The sequence below is a fragment of the Coptis chinensis genome, unplaced genomic scaffold (genome assembly GCF_015680905.1).
Source record: "Coptis chinensis isolate HL-2020 unplaced genomic scaffold, ASM1568090v1 utg1029_pilon_pilon, whole genome shotgun sequence".
NCBI classification, from domain to species: domain Eukaryota; kingdom Viridiplantae; phylum Streptophyta; class Magnoliopsida; order Ranunculales; family Ranunculaceae; genus Coptis; species Coptis chinensis.
This window is the reverse complement of record NW_028238094.1, coordinates 190,470-208,853: the sequence shown is the minus strand read 5'-3', so window position 1 is coordinate 208,853 and position 18,384 is coordinate 190,470. Positions and strand designations below refer to the sequence as shown.

The 18,384-nt window shown below is 38.8% G+C and overlaps 4 protein-coding genes across 8 annotated transcripts; 2 read left to right on the top strand and 2 right to left on the bottom strand.

Moving 5' to 3' along the window:
• Positions 1 to 579: 579 nt before the first annotated feature.
• Positions 580 to 3,623, bottom strand: LOC147474253 (FT-interacting protein 3). 3 transcript variants are annotated; one of them, XM_086586482.1, is made up of 3 exons: positions 3,522 to 3,623; positions 3,358 to 3,406; positions 580 to 3,261 (listed from the first exon to the last, which is right to left on the bottom strand). In XM_086586482.1, exon 3 carries the CDS (start codon positions 3,233 to 3,235, stop codon positions 908 to 910), a length of 2,328 nt encoding a protein of 775 aa, XP_086442608.1. In that variant the 5' UTR covers positions 3,236 to 3,261; positions 3,358 to 3,406; positions 3,522 to 3,623; the 3' UTR covers positions 580 to 907. The 3 variants fall into 3 exon arrangements, with proteins under 3 accessions (XP_086442608.1, XP_086442609.1, XP_086442610.1); XM_086586483.1 differs by having other exon boundaries at positions 3,358 to 3,408; positions 3,525 to 3,611; XM_086586484.1 differs by having other exon boundaries at positions 580 to 3,280; positions 3,522 to 3,588.
• Positions 3,624 to 7,146: 3,523 nt separating this feature from the next.
• On the bottom strand, positions 7,147 to 7,575 carry LOC147474252 (uncharacterized). The gene has a single exon (XM_086586432.1). It carries the CDS (start codon positions 7,573 to 7,575, stop codon positions 7,147 to 7,149), a length of 429 nt encoding a protein of 142 aa, XP_086442558.1.
• A 768-nt stretch (positions 7,576 to 8,343) lies between these two features.
• Positions 8,344 to 15,092, top strand: LOC147474251 (uncharacterized). 3 transcript variants are annotated; one of them, XM_086586406.1, is made up of 9 exons: positions 8,346 to 8,849; positions 9,776 to 9,910; positions 9,993 to 10,355; positions 11,211 to 11,315; positions 12,639 to 12,779; positions 12,976 to 13,179; positions 13,560 to 13,652; positions 13,743 to 13,854; positions 14,538 to 15,092. In XM_086586406.1, exons 1-9 carry the CDS (start codon positions 8,415 to 8,417, stop codon positions 14,579 to 14,581), a joined length of 1,632 nt encoding a protein of 543 aa, XP_086442532.1. In that variant the 5' UTR covers positions 8,346 to 8,414; the 3' UTR covers positions 14,582 to 15,092. The 3 variants fall into 3 exon arrangements, with proteins under 3 accessions (XP_086442533.1, XP_086442531.1, XP_086442532.1); XM_086586407.1 differs by lacking the exon at positions 12,976 to 13,179 and having other exon boundaries at positions 8,344 to 8,849; XM_086586405.1 differs by having other exon boundaries at positions 8,344 to 8,849; positions 13,560 to 13,854.
• Positions 15,093 to 15,562: 470 nt separating this feature from the next.
• Positions 15,563 to 18,055, top strand: LOC147474250 (auxin-induced protein 5NG4-like). The gene is made up of 6 exons (XM_086586408.1): positions 15,563 to 16,036; positions 16,146 to 16,208; positions 16,327 to 16,645; positions 16,819 to 16,977; positions 17,304 to 17,455; positions 17,542 to 18,055. The coding sequence occupies exons 1-6, from the start codon at positions 15,837 to 15,839 to the stop codon at positions 17,690 to 17,692; spliced, it is 1,044 nt and encodes a 347-aa protein (XP_086442534.1). The 5' UTR covers positions 15,563 to 15,836; the 3' UTR covers positions 17,693 to 18,055.
• The last annotated feature ends 329 nt before the right edge of the window (positions 18,056 to 18,384 follow it).

Below are 18,384 nucleotides of genomic sequence, written 5' to 3'. Positions count from 1 at the left end.
TTAGGTTGATTCCGTGAGCTATATTCTGTAGTCTAACAAGTCATCATTGTCACAAAACTCCACAGTACCACTAGGGCATTTTAGCCTGTCATCTGCAAATCTAGTGCATTTTTTACTTTCAGCAATTTACCTCGCAGCAGCCCTTGACAACATAGGGTAACAATGTATAATAAACGTGTCAATTACTTTAACTAGTTATAATGGTGCATTACTGTGGTGTGTTATGAAAAGAGGATAGAGAAATACACGCATAAGAGGGCATCCACATAAAATGGTCTTCACAACCACTTTCTTGAAGAGAACAATTGCTACCAATATCAATCCTGGAATGAGGAATACGTCGACATGAAGTGATTGAAATAGTAATAACATCAACATCATACATAGAAAAGGCATTTGAACTCTGGAAGAATATGATCAAGAGGCATTTTCAACTGTAAAAAGCTAAAACACATCTCAATTTTAGAAGTAAAAGATCCTTCCAACAGTCCAAGTTCCAATTCTTCATTCGATTGAAGTCCCAAATAATACTTTTACTGGACTAAACTTAAACAAAATAAGGTCATAAACACATGCAAATGCAGAACACCTACAGATTAACATATATTTCATACAATAACTATAATCAAACAAGACAGCTTTAAAACAGAGACCTCCGACATAGAAAGATCAGATAGGAATTGAGGATTCCTACCAGCGTAGGAAGATCAAGATTGCAGGACCAAACATCAGCCCACCAATAGAAGTTGAAATGAAACAAAAGGAAATAAAAAACAAGCTCCACCCCCCATCAAATCATTTGCACAGCATACTTGTACAAGGTGAGATATCACTATAGGAGATAAGGAGGCAATTACAAGAACAAAGTGCTCAGGGCAATCTCCTGAAGAACCGCAATAGAGTGTGCTCAGAGCATGCTGTCTGTCCTCGCTGGCAATCTCCTGAAGAAATTGAGTGGCACCGAGGGAAGCTTGTGGCGGAACCTCGGATGCCTTAACACATAGAAACCTGTGAGAAGGGCCACAACTTGGAATGGGGTAATATACAGGACAATGGCTGCAATCAAGCAGAAAAGGACAAACAGAGCCGTAGCTCTCGGATCGCGCCAGCTCAAAAGAGACTGCAACCTCTCCCCTTGTGTAGCTAAGTCACCAACTACTGTTTGTATCCTTCCCGCAACGCTTCTCAGGCGGTCATATCTCATCCGCACAATATCAGCTGGCCGGGAGGTAGGGAATGTGTCAAACTCTTCATCCAATTCATCTGGATGTACTTTATCCGCATGAGACAGGTGAGTGTCCATGTGAGGAGGGTGCCTTGGCCTCCAACGGTAATACCATACCCCAATCAAGAAAAGGTACAGAAAAATCGTTGGTAATATCAGTTCTGGATACATCACAAGTATCAAGAACAACACATGAATCAGAACTGACGTTAGAGGGTTCTTCCAATTGCATATCTGATCGAACCATTTGAAAACAGCAATTATACCGCTCAGGACTCCCATAATCCTGAAAAAATTGGCTTTGCTCCTCCTCATGCTCCACATATGAGAATCCACATCTAACATATATTCAACAACCTCTTTCCTCAATGGTGGTTCAGCCCGGCTTAGCCTCATTGAGACAATCTGAGTGGCCTGATGCCTCAAGCTATCAAGCTGGGTTACAGATAAAGGATGAAGATAGTGCATTTTCGGCAACAGCGGGTGAGAATATATATGCAACATGTTAATCAAAGAAGAGCAGGTGAAGCGCACAGCCAACTGAATTTCACCCATCTTTTTCACCCCAGAAGAATGTAACACCAGAAGAGGATATGAGTGAGTATAAACTCGATCCGTTTCAAGCGTAGAAAGCCGAATTCTCACCTTTCCAATCCTTGAATCCTTTGAGCCCCCAATTTTATCGGCTCCATGTAGATGACAATTATCAAACACCCCAATGGTAATGACAGTACATGGATCATAAACCTCCCAAGTGTACTGCTCATTCCATTTTGGTGCGAAGCTATCTATGATTGTCCTTGTCCGGACCCATTTCTGCCCATATTTGGCAACACCATAGGCATCTGTGGTCCCACGTCCATCTTTCGTCTTCATCGGCATCAACCCTTGAGCACTCAAAACTCCCAATTCCAAAACCCCAATGCTTGACTTCCACAACTGCTTTGCAGTTGGCCTTAGATCGCTGCTGTAGTGTGTTGATTCATCGAGAACGTGATAGCCACCATCCAAACAGATTCTCAAATGTATCCTACTGGCAAATTTAGTATCTTTTTTCTTCTCCCCATCTATAATCACATGCTTCTCTAGGTTAAACCACCTGCTAATCACGGCCTTGTGATCCAGTCTTCTATGCAAATTCTGCAAAGGAATCACACACTTCCCCAAAACTTCATCCTTGTTAGGTCCGACTCTATCTTCCACACTCAAAACCAAGTGCTCCTCAAACGGCTCTGCAGCTACAAACATCAAGTCCTCATTCCACATGGGATTTATGGTCCTGCTCTGAGAAATTCTCGTTCTCAATGCCTGATTTCCAAGTATAGCTTTAACATAAACTTCTGGATACCTTCCCTTATCAGTAGGTACCAAATCCTGAGCTTCAATCACATTAGCCCGAACATACCAAAGTTTAGGGGACAGATAAACCTTCGATCTGATATTCGACACACCATCACTACTAACAGCCGCAGCATCAGAATGCCACGCTTCAGGAAATGCCTCGTCCGCTTGAGTACCCATCCAAACAGCCAACATAAGCTCACCCTTAATCTTATCCGTCTTCCTATCTTCCAATCTATACCACTGTGGAGCTAACGGACTATCGGGCGGAACACGTTTAGGTATTTCATTCAAATCAAACATAATCCTACCAATAAAATCATCCTTCACCAAATCTTTATCTTTCACCACAACCTCAATAAACGAAGACTGTATCCTATCCTTCGAAAATGCAAAAACTTGATTCCATTCCGGATTCGTCTTCTTTTCAAAATGCCTAGTCGTACCCTTATAATTCCCAAGCTTCACTTCCACATAAGGGTCACAACTACCCGTCACATCTTTCCCCGGTAAATCCTTGGCTTTTACGACCCGAACATACAGATACTGCATCTGCTCAACAAGGTCATAGGTACTAGTAAGCTTGTCTCCACTAATACCCCCACCTCCAAGATGAGGTGATGTCTCTTTTAAAGCAAAATCTTCCATTGGTTGAGGTCTTTGCTGCATCTTTTCTACTTTTAATTGCCCCAAAACTGATTCAAACTCAAAACCCTCCAACGTTACTAAATAATAATGCTATAACTTACAGAAAAGCAATGGAACACAGATCTCGAGGAGTAAAAACTTACCTTGAATGTTCAGAAGAAGAAGAGCATGTTGAGAAGTAAGGTTGAAGATCTGAAATGAAAACAAGTAAAGATTGAATCTTTGAGAAACTAGTTGTGAATGTTAAAGGAGAAAAAAGAGATCCGGAATCAGAATAGAGGGGAAAAAGGGAGAAAGTAGAAGGAACCTAAGAAGGATGTCTTGTTTGGTTCTCTGGCTTTGGTTAGGTGTGTCCTCTTTTCTTTTCCATTTACTTTACAAGCGATAGGGGAGAGAGAGAGAGAGAACAAGTAGCTGCTTCACACGGTGGATTGACTGTGGTCGGGTGGTTTTTGACACGTGTGAAAGTCTTACTTACCCTCCATGTGCTTTTGTTGTCGTCAATTTCACGGAAGAATCAGGAATTCCAAACTCAACTTTTCATCGGCATCCAAATGTTAATTTGCTTTGAGTTCGGGGGTATGTTAATTATGGAACCTAGAACTTTCGCAGAACCGCAGCAGCAGTAACTGTTTGAGTTGGAAAACCGTTAAACTATAGTTGGAGTAGCTGGCTTTGCTTAGGATTTGTTTTTCTTTAGAGATTCTACCATTTTTTTATTATTGTATGTTGGATTTGAGTTAATAAGTTGAGACTTTAGACGTTCTCGTTTATCTTTATTTCGGTTTGACGTTTTTCAATATATTAGGATGATTGTAATTTGGAGGTTATTCATTTGGGATTTATGCAAATATTCTTATTCCAATATTTGTTTTTTTGTTGTAATTAAATACATGTTTATCAGAAAGGTATGATCTCGGTTCATGTCTCGGGATTTGTAGGATTTGGATGACGTGGAAATAGAGTAAATATCTATTTGTTGTCAATTCAAATTCAATGAAAAATTGGGGTGTGACAAATTTTGTATAATATTCTGCAAATTTTTAGGAACAGTCTCTTTGATTTCATCCACCACATTGTCAAATTCATCATAACAGTGGACATTGGTCTTCTATTCCTTATTTACCAAGTTTGTTACCCAACACAAAATACTTCATTTTAGAATATTATTAACTGGTACATTCCTGCCCTCATCTTCTCTTTCGGGCCAACTGGTCTTAAAATGTCGTCTAAAGGCTTCTCTGAAAAACGAACCGGATGCTAGCCGAGAGTGAGGTGTTTTGAGTGGAACCCATACCTGGCCCAACCAAACTAATAAACAAAAATCGAGCCCATAGGACAAAATTGGGTGAGAATTATGTATCTAGCAGGTGTGGGTGGGAATTATGGTTTTAGGACAAAAATATAAAAAGCTAGTTTTGCCCCTTTAAGTGTTTTAATTTAAAACAACAAAAATACATATGTAGCCTCTCTCTCCTCTCACGCTCTCTCTCCCTTAGCAGGTGTCCATTCACATGTGAAGAGCAGATGTTCAGCTGTTTCCAACTCCCTTAAGCAATATGGGCATGATAAATCCCCTTTTATCTTTCTTTCTGCCAGTATGTCTCCCATTGGAAGCATATGCATGTATAGCTTCCATAGAAACAACTGAATAAAAGCTGGTAGTGGGGATTTCCACACCTGGGTGAGGGAGTGGGAGTTGCAGCTTGAACTTTGTCCCAAACCATCCTCTGGTTTGAGGAACCTATATGCTGATTTAGCAGTTAGATGCCCATATTTGTCCCCATTCCACTTCATCTTGTCAGCCAAGGCTTGCTCAGGTCTAACTTTGATAGCCAGGATGTGGTTGCTCAGGTAAGAATCAAAATGATTCCTTATCTTAGTTTCATCCCACCCACTTTTGTCACTCAAAAACAGCTCCGAGACAACCTTGTTCTGCAATCTAGGGTTTTCCACCCCCAATTCTTCCAGGGTCACTGGCTTGTTCTTACATTTTAGCCATGGGTCTTTTAGAAGATAAGTTGTTTCCCCATTCCCAATCCCCCATATTAAGCCCCCACTAATGGCATTGAAAGCTTTGTGTATGCCTTTCCAAAAGTAGGAGGCTTTTTCAGGGGGTTTGTCCACATCTCCGATCCAGTTCTTCCCATATATGCTGAACAAGGTTCTTGTCCATAAGGAAGATACATCAGTGGCAGCCTTCCATGGTAACTTTGCAAGGATAGCCATATTCATATCCCTAGCCTTCCTTAACCCCAAACCTCCAACTTGTTTTGGTTGACAGATAGAGTCCCACCCTTTGGTATGGACACTTTTTGTTTGTTCCTTCCCAAACCACCAGAAATCTCTGCATGCTCTGTCAATCTTATTGCAAGTTGCCACAGGGAGCAAATAAGTTGACATTGCATATAGGGGTATGGTCTGAGCCACTGCTTGGATAAGAGTTGTTCTCCCAGCTTGGGATAACACCTTTGCTTTCCATCCTTTTATCTTGGTATGAATCTTGTCTACCAGGTAATCAAAGTCCTCAGACTTTTTCCTTGATAGCATAATAGGCACCCCCAGATATTTCTCTTTTGGAGAGAAATTTCTGATTTTCCAGTACCTCTTAAGCTTCATCTTTTGTCTATAGTTGACATTCCCTCTTGAAGAAAACATTTGGACTTTTCATAATTAATTTTTTGCCCTGAGGCAGCATAGTACTCATCCAGAATTTTCTTCAGGTTTCCACTCTCTACCACATTTGCTTTAGTAAAGAGGATCAAATCATCTGCATATAGCAGATGAGTGAGAGCAGGAGAATGTCTTTTGATTTTGATCCCATGGACCCTTTTCTCTTGTTCAGCCTTGGCCACCATTCTAGATAATGCTTCTGAGACCAATATGAACAAGTATGGGGATATGGGATCCCCTTGCCTAACTCCCCTTTCAGGGGTGAACTTTTCCAGAGGGGACCCATTGAGCATGACTTGAAATGAGACAGTAGATACACACTGGTATATCATATGTCTCCATTTCTCATTGAAACCAAGTTTTTCAAAGATTTTGTCAACAAAGACCCATTCCACCCTGTCATAGGCCTTGGCCATGTCAAGCTTAAGAGCAATCCAACCCTCTCTTTTAGATTTCATGTTTTTCATGTTATGAAAAACCTCACAAGCCAGGCCAACATTATCCCCAATGCTTCTGCCCTTAATAAAAGCCCCTTGGAATGGGGATATGATTTTATTTATCAGACCTTTCAGTCTGTTGGCTAGAATTTTGGAGATAATCTTGTACCCAAAGTTACATAGGCTAATAGGCCTGAATTTGGAAGCATGGTCTGGGTTAGCAACCTTTGGGATCAAAGCTATAAAGGTCTCATTTACCTCTGGGTTCAAGGACCCCAGGTTAAAGAAGTCCTGAACAAAATCAACCACAGTTGGCCCTAATGGTAGCCCAGCATTTCTGATAAAAAATGCCTTGGAACCCATCTGGTCCAGGGGACTTAAGGCTCCCCATCTTCTTGACCACAGCCCAAATCTCCTCAGAAGTAGGAGTTGCAGTGAGCCTTTCATTTTCTGTGGGGGTAACACAAGGTTGAAACAAATTAAGGATTTCCTCATTTGTCTCAGGTTGATCAGAGATGAAGATCTCCTTAAAATATTGATTAAGAGAAGTTCCCACCTCTGTTCTTCCTTCCTGCCATTCCCCCTCATTATTCCTTATCTTTTCGATGTTATTTTTTCTTCTTCTATATATGGTGGATAAATGAAAAAAATTTGTGTTTCTCCCACCATCTTTAAGCCAGGTATTAGATGACTTTTGTTTCCAAAAGTCTTCTTCTTTGATATACCAGTCCTGGAGCTCCTCTTTAAGCTTCTTAGCCTTGGTATAGTTTCCTATACTGAAAGGCTTTGACAGAACAGAATTTAGCTTAGCTTGGGTAGCCTTTATATTGGTGAAGATGTTCCCAAACACATGCTTATTCCACAGGCTGAGATCCTTCCGGTCTTACTCATCTTATTTATAAAGGTTCTATCAGGAAGATCAGCCTTTATCGAATTCCAAGCTTTCTCAATAACAGCCAAGCAATCCTCATTTTTAAGCCACATATCAAAAAACTTAAAAGGTCTAGGCAGTTTTTCACCTTTATTAGCCAGATTTATAAACAGTGAAATATGGTCAGAGGTAGCATTTGCCCAGGTCCTGATCTGGGCATTTGGGAAAGCAGCTAGCCACTCAGGTGTAGCCAAGGCTCGATCAAGCCTTTCCAAGATGTGATCTTGAGTCCTTCTATTGTTACTCCAAGTGTACTTAGGGCCCTTGAACCCTAAGTCCACCAGCCCCAGGTCAGTGATAAGGCCATTGAACTCCTCCATACTTTTTGTAATTCTACTTCTTCCCCCTATTTTCTCATCTAGACTAGCAATGGCATTAAAATCCCCAAATAGAATCCATGGTCCATGGATCAAAGGGGCTAATCCCCTTAGCTCATTCCAAACTTTATTCCTATTATGAGCAATAGGTTCTCCATACACAAAAGAGAAAAACCAAGGCTCCTTATGGAAATAATTGACAATTTTACCTGTAACTTGGTGTCGTGATGCTCCAAGAATTTCTAGATCGATTCCTTCCCTCCACAAGACTGCGGACCTCCCTCCTTCCTAGCAGAGGAGCGAAAAGACCCACTCATCTTAGGTTGTTTACTTTCGGCTTCTTTATTCCTTCTTGACTTGCTTTAGTTTCGGACAAACACATAATATCAACTTGAACTTCCCCAAAGGTCCTTTAGTTGTTGAACGCGTGGTGGTACCTATCCCGGCGAGTTCAGGGCTTGGATCGTCATGGAGATAGATATGGTTGTGGGGGGCGACCACCGCATGAGCCACGAGGGGGAGAAAGTTGAGCCCTCACTGTTTATGTTATCCTCACATCCTTTCTTGCTGTAGTCTTGCGTATTGCTGCTCCCCTCCATAACTAGAGTCTTCCCACCTTGCGTATTGCGTATTTTACAAGTTTATAGTTAGAGTTTTTTCCGCTAGATAGCGGAGAAGAAATTCATAATTGGTATTAAATAAAAATAAATTGGGCAGGCCTTAAATTTGTGACTAATAATAAGCCCACTAAAAAAAATTAGACTGAACTTTTTCTTTCACAAAACAAAACCAGAAAAGAAAACACACACACACAATACACACTTGCCCATTTCCTTTTCGAAATGAACGAAGAAACCGAACCACCAACAACACCAGTGAGACCAGTTTTACGAGCAAGAAGAGAACCATTTGAATACGGTTTATTACCAATCTCAAAACTGATATTTACAGATGGAATCACAACATTATCTGTTATAAAAGACAAATTAATCCAACAATCTCAAAACAAAAACAAAATCAAAGCAGATTCAATATCAGATGTTCTTCAGATCTCAATTGATATTTCACAACTTGTTATTCACACAATTGATTCTGTTCTTCCTTGTAAATCTGAGGGTGATGATGAGATCTCTGTTTATGATCTGATTATATTTCTTTATATTCAAGGTTATAAAAGACTTTTGCCTAGATCTCATAAAGATTCTGCTTCTGTTGCTGATGTTTGGCCTTCTACTTCTGCTTTTGATGGTTATCTCTCTGCCCTCTCCCCATTACAGGTAATTTTTTTTTTTTTTATTGCATTGTCATTTTTAGTTTTTATAATTGTTGGAAATTGAGGTATTATTATATGAAAGAGTGTTTGTGTGTGACAGAAATGTTTATATACAAGAAAGATATAGAAATGTGAATATAGGGTCGACTTTTCGCAGCTGAATATTGCTATTGAGTTACTTCGTCTCGTTGTTATTGTGAATGTAGGGATGGTATTTTAGTTGATACGTTGTAAAAAGTTTTAATGTTAGTCCTTTCAATTGCTGGAGAGTTGGTTCTGGGGCAGCTATTAGTTTTAAGTACGGAATGGTTGTGCAAGGACTGGTAATGTGGATAGAAGCCACAGACAACTTGGTGAGAGAGGGGATTTGATTCGAATGTAACCATCACCTTGCAGGACTTGTTATCTAGCAAAAAAAGGTCATAAAAGACAGTTAAAGAAAAATTATTTTGATTCGAATCCCAATTCATTTTTATTATGAAAAGTAGTGGACGGCTGCAGAAGTGGGATCTTGTGGGAGTCTTCTAGAAGTTTTTTGTAAAGAAGCTAGCATTGATACCAGGATGTCCGAGTTCCAGGCAAGCTGATGTGGAACAAAAGTCCATCCCATGTAGACTCAACTATTTTTATATATTATTTTGATTTGCCTTGTTAAGTGGGATTCTGATGGCCATTGTATGATGTAGAGGACCATAAGTACCTAAAATATGTTCTTTAATCCTATGCAGTATTGGCTATTGTTTCGTTCAATTCTTTGCTAGTGTGTTGTTAAAATGTTTCCACATAGTTTTGACTTGTGAGTGACTATTGCTGAATCTTGAATGTTTAGACAAAAGTCCGGCTTGTTGAGAAATATATAATCCCTAAAACATACTCTTGACAAAAGTGATTCAAAGTTTGTTAAACGCGACTTTTGTGTTTCGGCTGCAGCTTGTGCGCAGCAACAGCCGCCGGTTTGTGCCATCTCAGGCTGATGAAGAGGTTCATCAGTTATCTTATTTGCAAAAGCACCTGGATAATATACTTTCTCTTCTGGCAACACCTGGAGAAGGCGAAGATGAGCTGGTTGGTTTTCCATTTTCAAAAGCTTTATTTAAAAAAAGATTAGTGCCTTGTCTATGAGTTAGTAACTCACTTTATTATGCAGGTATTGACCTTAGAAAGGTTTGATCACCTTGGGTTCCTCATGCAGTTTGGGGAAAAGGGGTCTGACGGAGTCCCATTGCGTCAGGCTGCTCCTTTTTTTGCGAATTCAGATCCAGATATGCCAGCTGTACATGTTTCTGCAGCACAAGTTCATGAGTGGATTATTCAGAATATAGTTACTGCTTTGGAACAAAGTGCTGAAAGAGGTTCTTCCAAAGAAAGTGGCCCACCCAGTGCAGCTGATCAGGATATTACCATGGCTGATGTTAGCTCAAACTCATGCCCTAGGAGTTTAAGTTTTGTGGAGGGGATCTCGAAGAGTTCAATTGTCAAGAAAGCATCTGATATTGGCTCCTCAGTAAAGGTAATTGCTGGGGCAACGGGGTATTGTTCTTTGCATTCTTGCTAGTTGTCCCCCAATTTAGCTTTTGAGCTTTTTGCAGTGTGATAATTGATTTATTTCATTTTTTACTCTTCCGGATGTGCAATGCTCAAAATAGTTTACGCCATTACGGACTACTTACTACTGTACTTTCTAGAAACAGTATTTCGCTTGAAATACACAAACATGTAACCAAGACTCAAACTTTTGAGTGCCCCCAAAGTGGTTTTTTCGTATGCCAGTTCACTGGCTTTGGTACGCACTTTCGCTGTTTGGGCTCAAATTCTGGGATTCTACTTACAGAATTTGCAACTAGACGAGACGAAGATCGGAAAGAGAATAAGAGGAATTGTGTGTTTCTCACATGCACTCACCATGATATTGAAGTTTAATGCTTTGGGCTGGTTGCTATATTGTACAGTTAATCGCAAAATCAATACTTTGTCTTGCACATTATATAATCGCGCCAAGAGTGTACGCATTACACCATTACAACATATATACTTGGTATAGAGAATATTGACTGTTAGGGTGATACTGACTTACCATCATATTAGTTCCCCATTAGTTGTTGCAATTTAACTTACCACCACCCCATTTTCGGTGAACCACATGGAAAAAAAACTTCATATTGTAGCCGTTGGACATGTGTGTGAAATTGCTGAAGTCCTGCCTGTTTACATATCATATTTGCCATGGTGGTTATAGTTATGATGCATAATTTGCTATGTTGTTTGTGTGCAGGGAAGACTTACTTCCCTAATTATTCAAGGTACTTGTTGAGTTACTGTTTCTAACCTCTCAGATAACACTACTGTGAAATTTACCTTCTTGCAGGTTCTAAATTGTCACGATTCAGTGATTTACATATTAGCACCTTTGAAATATGCCACTATTTATGGTTGTTCTGATGCAACAATAGTTCTTGGAGCTGTTGGAAAGGTATTTATCAAGCTGTTATGGCTTTTACGTTTGAATTACATAACTGTATCAAGTAATTTCTTTATCCAACTCAAAAAAAATTGTGATGGGATTAGATCTTGATGCCTTTCGACCTTATTGAGTATTATATTACTAAAGCTTAACAAGGGATGAAGTTGATTATATTTCATGGATATATCTTCTTCTTCACATATATGATGTATCCGTTGAAAATGGTACATGAATGTACTAAGTGTATGATTATGTGTATCCTAAACATTTCATAAAGTTCCAATTCGTGTTCACTGTTTAACCAACTCTTCTTCAGTTTCTCCATAGTTTTCAGTTTTCCACAACCACGACGTATTCACAGTGGTGGATATTTATCCACAATAAGCCATCCAAATATAAGTTGAACTATGCATTCCTAGTTCCTTTATAATTTTGTTACGTTATTGGTCTAAAGGTGCTAATTACTATAGCTATCACTATCGTACGATACACGATACGTATCGTATCAAAAGCAAATCGATACGTATCACACTAGTGTATCGAAAGTCTTATGTATCGCACGATACAGGGAGCATATCGAACGATACAATACGATACATGATACATTCCGTATCAAGCGATTCACTTCAAACACATGAAATATTAAAAAAAATTATCCGAAAACGAGTTTTTAAGATTTATTTTGTTTTTTCTTCTCCTTTCTAAGCCTTAGAAAGCCATCTAAGGTTTTAGGCTATGATAAACAACAACTGTAATGCAAAAGCAACAACTAGCTTCCTCATCTAACATCTAGCCTATCCTTTTATGTCTAATACTAATTTGGGCCTAATGGTTGAGAATGATGACATTTTGTACCATACACTAGTAGTATTGTTTGTGATAAGATTATTTTTGTACAAAACTTACATACACATGCACAAACACATATGAAACTATAATCACGAGTCTTCACTCTTCAATCCTTAATACCCTTTCTTGCAAAGTATGAATTTATTGCATATATATAATGTGCGCATAATGAATGCACCTCTATCCCTTCCCATATAATTTTAAAAATACCGTATCTTACGATACATAATACGATAATGTAAAATATGGAAAATGATATATGATACAATATACGATTTGACAACTATGCTAATTACGTTGCTGATTAGTGAGTACTATCAAAACACTTGTTTAGTTACAGTACCATTCTGTTTCGTTTTCTATAAGTGTACACTGCCCTTCTGTAGATGTATTCATCATGATTTAAAAAAACTTAAAATTCATTTTATTATCATTTAATTCCTTCTGGGCGATTCTGGTCTTGAATTTGTTTTCATGTCACAGGTTGTACGAGTGGAGCACTGTGAACGAGTGCAAGTAGTTACAGCTGCTAAACGGATCTGCATAGCCAACTGTCGAGAGTGTGTGTTCTTCTTGGGGGTAAATCAGCAACCATTCATTCTTGGCGATAATCATAAATTGCAGGTGAGTGTTTCTTTCTTTTATTTTTTTACACTCTTTTTTGTCACTGCAGTGGCACTGTTTCCACACTCTTCTCCTTGAGACCTATATATTGAGGTCAAATAATCTTAATCCTGTTAGGGGAGTATTATTTAAACTGACAGCTTGCTTACCTCACTTTATACAAAGTATCGAGAACTTATGGTCATTTTTTCGTCAGGTTGCACCGTACAATACATTTTATCCACAATTGGAGGAGCACATGAGTCAAGTTGGTGTTGATGCAACTATCAACAGGTGGAATGAACCTCTGGTTTTGGGAATGGTTGATCCACATGACTCATTGTCTCATCCTACTGGGGTCTCTGATGTTCAAGCTGAGTCTGCTACATCTCTTGACCCTGACCAGTTCACAAATTTTTTGGTATGGTCTTACTTTTTGAGTATTAGGTTTCATTTTTAATTTTTATTTAATTTTTAAATTTAATTTATTTTTTAATGTTTGTTCTTCACATTCTGGTTCAACTATATATGGAGTCGTTCATGGTGCTGTGGTTTTCCTCAGTGGTCTACTGGAATTCAGTGTAATGTTCCTGTATAGTCACTTAGCAATATAGAACCAGACCATTTAAAATGTCTAGATTGGGGTGGGGAAAATGTCATCATCTGAAACATGACTCCTTGAGTTGCGCTTTTTCCAACGGGGACATTGTATAGAAATATATAAGCACTTTATACTCTTATATTATTAATGTTATTAGTGGTTTTAAAAAAAAACATTTCTTTAATTTTCTTGGTATGCAGATTCCTAACTGGTTTGGAGAAGAATCATCACTGTCCACAAAACAAAATCCTTTCCCATTACCTGAGGTTTACATGGCATCTCAGCAGAAAAATGTATGTTTACTGAATTATGCTGATTACTGCCTGAGGTTCACCCTGCTCTTAGCCACAGCTTTTCCTTCTAACACCACAATTACTTTGCAGCATCAGAGTTTAGAAGAGATTAAGCAAGCCTTGCAGGATATTCCTCTTGAGGAGAATCGGAAACGGGAATTATCATGTGCCCTTCATGTGTACTTTAAAGATTGGTTGTATGGTAAAACATCTGGCCCCTCCATATATACATTCATATATCCACTCTTTCATTGTCGTTCGCATAATTGCAATCTGGTCACATTTGGAAAAACCATCATATCAACGTCCTGGGCTCCTGGCTATATGATCCATGTAAATTCATTTATTGACTATTTTATTGCATATGTATACTTTACTGTTTGCCATGTTGATTTAATATACTCAAACACTGTTGCTTCCTAGAACAGCATATAATTCACGGTTAATTCATTTTCAACGTTTCAATTTAGTTTGAGCTACATTGCTCCTAACATGCTTTTATCGAATGTAATTGGAACATCTAATCAAGGAATGCTGGGTTGGTACTTGGTATAACTGATGGTCTGACATCAAGAATGCAGTCGATGCTTGCAATCGTCACTCACAGATGTGTCTGGCAAGCATGGTTGTGGGATGACTAATATTCTGCTTGCATGAAGCAAGCATGTGTCTGGTTAAAGGCAGTCAAAATGCATGCTTATTTTGTTTTGGCAAAGCGCTAATTGCCTGAGGGCCATTTTTTGGAACCGCGTGTATTAGGCAGATCAAAATTTTTGGTAGAGTTTAACATGACCTGCTTCTTCCGTTACTGCAACTGCATGACTCGTTGATTCTCCATGTAAATAAGGGTGTGAAAGGACTAACTTGGCTATGTTTATTCTGCAGCTTCTGGGAATATTCGTCAGCTTTACTGCCTTCAAGGCGACTGAGGTTGCTAACTGTCACAAATGCAGCTCATCAGAAGGTCAATTGTAAAGCTTCACATGTTTCCCGATTCTCTGTTTTCAGAATAACATTAAGGGCCTGTCTGGAAGTTTTCTTTTGGAATTGGAATTGAAAATATAATTCCAAGACTTACAATTTCAAGTAGTTAAAATTCCTGAATATATGGAAATCTCAAGTTTCTGCCCCCCCTATAGAAACTTAGAATTCCTTGATTTTGGGGATTTGAGGTTTCCATTCCAGTGCAGAAAAGGTTGCCAAATAGGGTGATTCTTCCACCCTAAAATCCTAGTTGTCAAACACACCATAAGCTTACTTGTTTCCATGTATCCTATAGTGATGAACCTTCTATTCCAGCAATTGCATGACGCGTAATGAGTTGTAGTTCCTTCCTGTGTTGTACGAACATTAACCTAGACTCACTTGTGAAAGTAGCATACAGGGATTCTTGAATTTGATGTTTTGAACTGATGAATGATGATAAGTATTTTTTGATCAGTTACCTTTGTTATTTGTGGAATACATGACCTTTGCAAGGGCAAATCGAAGTGCTTTGTCCTGAATTACCTGAGAACGACTCAGTGCATGAGCCATCATGCGTATTGTCGTTATTCAACTTGTTGATGTTTAAATTTGATAATGTATGTTCTGCAAGCTACTTTTGTCTTCCCATAGATAATGCGTTAGACTCGTGAAAATACGGGATGGCCTGAGTTTCGGAAATATCACCGTCAAGTTTCAGACAGTGAAAATTAACTCGAATCTAAAGAATAGTGAAATCAGAGGGGCTTGTTGATGTATAAACATCCTTATCACCCGTGCTTATTGGGGATGTATGAAGTAATTCTGTTTGGAAAAAGGCAAAAATGGTGATACACTGATACCTAGCAATATAGTGTCTAAGCTCTTACTCAGTAGTGGGACTGGGGGAGAGCGTTAATCTTTGATCTCCAACTTTGATATTTTCATTTGATAATAATTTGTACAATACAATGTGATAGTTTCATTGTGAAGTTGTCAGTACACTCAGGTTCATTCTATCATATCTCAAAGACAGTAATCCACGAGATGCACGTGTATCAATGATGTCCCACGATATCAATGCTATCAAAAGTTCATACGAATTCAAGTGGACGAAAGGCGGCTATAAACATCTATCTATGTATATTGTATTCAAAACAAACTTCCATGTTGCAGTGTTCCACTAATTCACAAAAAAATTGAGTGAGTGAGAGAGAGGTTATGGGATTATCTTCAATGAAGAGTGTTGCACAAAAGATTGCTCCCCATGGAAGTCTAGTGTTGGTGCAAGTGATTACAGCAAGCTATATAGTTTTAAGTAAGGTGATATTGGTTCAAGGAATCAGCGCTACTGTGTTTCTAGTGTATCAATTCATATTAGCCACGCTTTTCATGGGTTTACTTGCATTCATCTTTGAAAGGTAACATATGTTCAGAATCTTCAGTTGGCAACGAAATGGACAAATTCATGGCATCACCTGAGTATATATTGCATGCTTCATTAATCGTTTGATATCATTTTTGCTGCAGAAAAAACATGCCTAAGCTCACACTGAACATTTCAGGAATGATTTTTCTCCTGGCTTTGATTGGGTATGTATGTAATTATGAGAAGTCATTTGCCGATCGAAAGGCTTTCTTGTCTCTGATACGTAATAGTGCCACTACTATACACTAAGAAAGTTTTTTAATTCCCATTTATATTTCTCAGGATAACATTTCCGCAAATCATGTTATCGACAGCACTCTACTTCATCTCAAGCACAATAGAATCTTCTGTTCTTAACATGATTCCTGCAATTACTTTCATCCTCTCTCTCATCACAAGACAAGAGAAGCTCCAACTTGACACCTTGTGGGGGAATGGCAAACTATGTGGAACCATTTTATCTGTATCAGGGGCATTGACCCTCATGCTCTGGCATGAATCTACTGTTAATTTAACAGTCGCAGATACCACAAACTGGGCCTTTGGTTTGGTCATGGTGATTGCCGGAGTGATTGCTTTTAGCACATGGATCCTAATGCTGGTGAGTCCAAAACACTTTGTGACGTACAGAAGTCATCCTTCCATTTAATAATCAATTAACTGGGCCTTGATAAATCCCAAACGTTCATAACCAACAATTACACACAAATTGCCTGAAAATTAACTTGGCTTTGTATCAATTGTAATGGTATGAATTGGTTTTTTTACCTGCAGGAACCAATGACAAAGAGATATCCAGCTGAGTTGTCCATGACAACTATCATGTTCTTCTTTGCTACATTACAGACAGGAGTAGTGGCTGTAATTTTGAATCACAAGGCTTCTCAGTGGCAGCTTAAATGGGACCTGGAGCTACTGAACATAGTAGTTGGTGTAAGTTCCTTCCAAATTCTTGTATATCTTGTCTATTTCTCCGTCATTATGCCGAGGTGAGATCCTCGGAAGATCTCAAGATGCAATTCGTGTGATTAAATGGTTATAACGATGTTAGAGCCTGCTTAATGGACCATATTCGATCAGAAAATAAATAGAATTATACAAACAAGATTGATCTTGTTCTGTTAATATCTCCATTGCGTGTTCATTGTCCAGTATATGGCATTTTCATACACTTTTTGGAAATAATTACGAGGTCGATCTATCCGTACAAGGTAAAGTTTCTGGAATTTGCTCATACATTGGGTTGCTTGGTTATGTAGGGAGCACTTAACAGTGGATTAGCCAACTTCTTCGTTGCCTGGTGCGCTGGACTTAAGGGCCCTGTATTTGTGGCCTCTTTCAGTCCTCTGGGACTTCTCTTTACTACCATTCTTGAGACCTTATTTCTTGGGCACAAAATGAATGCTGGAAGGTAACCACATAACTCTTTCTCACACAGTTTTGAATCATAAGCAAATCGTAATTTTACTGATGAAATATTGCATTCTTCTCTTGCAGTATTGTTGGGTCCATTTTGATAGTTGTGGGGCTCTACATATACCTTTGGTCAAAGTCTAAGGAGGAAGCTCAACCGATAGTTGCTACAGATAGTGGAATCACCTCTCCTCTTGTACATTCGGATATCTTGGCAATAGACGCTAAAGTGTAGTTTTTGCCGTACAATTTTGTGTAAATAATTAGTTGTTTACTTGGGGTTGTCTGTGCCTACGGCCTGCGATGAACATCCACCCAATTAATTTTTCTCCAAAGGCCCAGAAGACCCTTTAAGCCTTTTCTCCATATGCCCAGATCCAACAGTTTTTGTTGACTCGTAAGTTTGATCCCTGTTACCCATCAACTTTTAATTAATCATCACACTATTTGAGCTCACTTAAAATGTCATGTCACAACTTGCTGAAATGATATATGAGCTTTTGGATGGGGCTTAGGAGCCCTATGACATGTATTATTAGATAGGTGACTTATTGTATTGTAAAATTGACATCAAGAAACACAATGCTTGTGTTTTACATTTTGAAGAGCTTCATGGGAAATGGTGATTTTTGTGCTTTTATGTCTTAAACTAATCTTGGCAATATTCCCTCAAAAGAAAGATAAGAACTCTTTTGGATCACATACCATCATGCACTCTATTATTATTCACGTAGTGCATAATGCAGATGGCGTTCACGATAGGTCCGAGAACTATATATTTAAGAACTTTGAGAACTACATTATTTTTGGCGCCATGGTGGTACATTTAAGCTGCATAGGGTATTATTAAAACCTCATACCAGAGGGCTCCTGGAAGTTTGAAAAATGATTTCTCATTACAAAACGTCCATCTTTTGCATCTTTTGC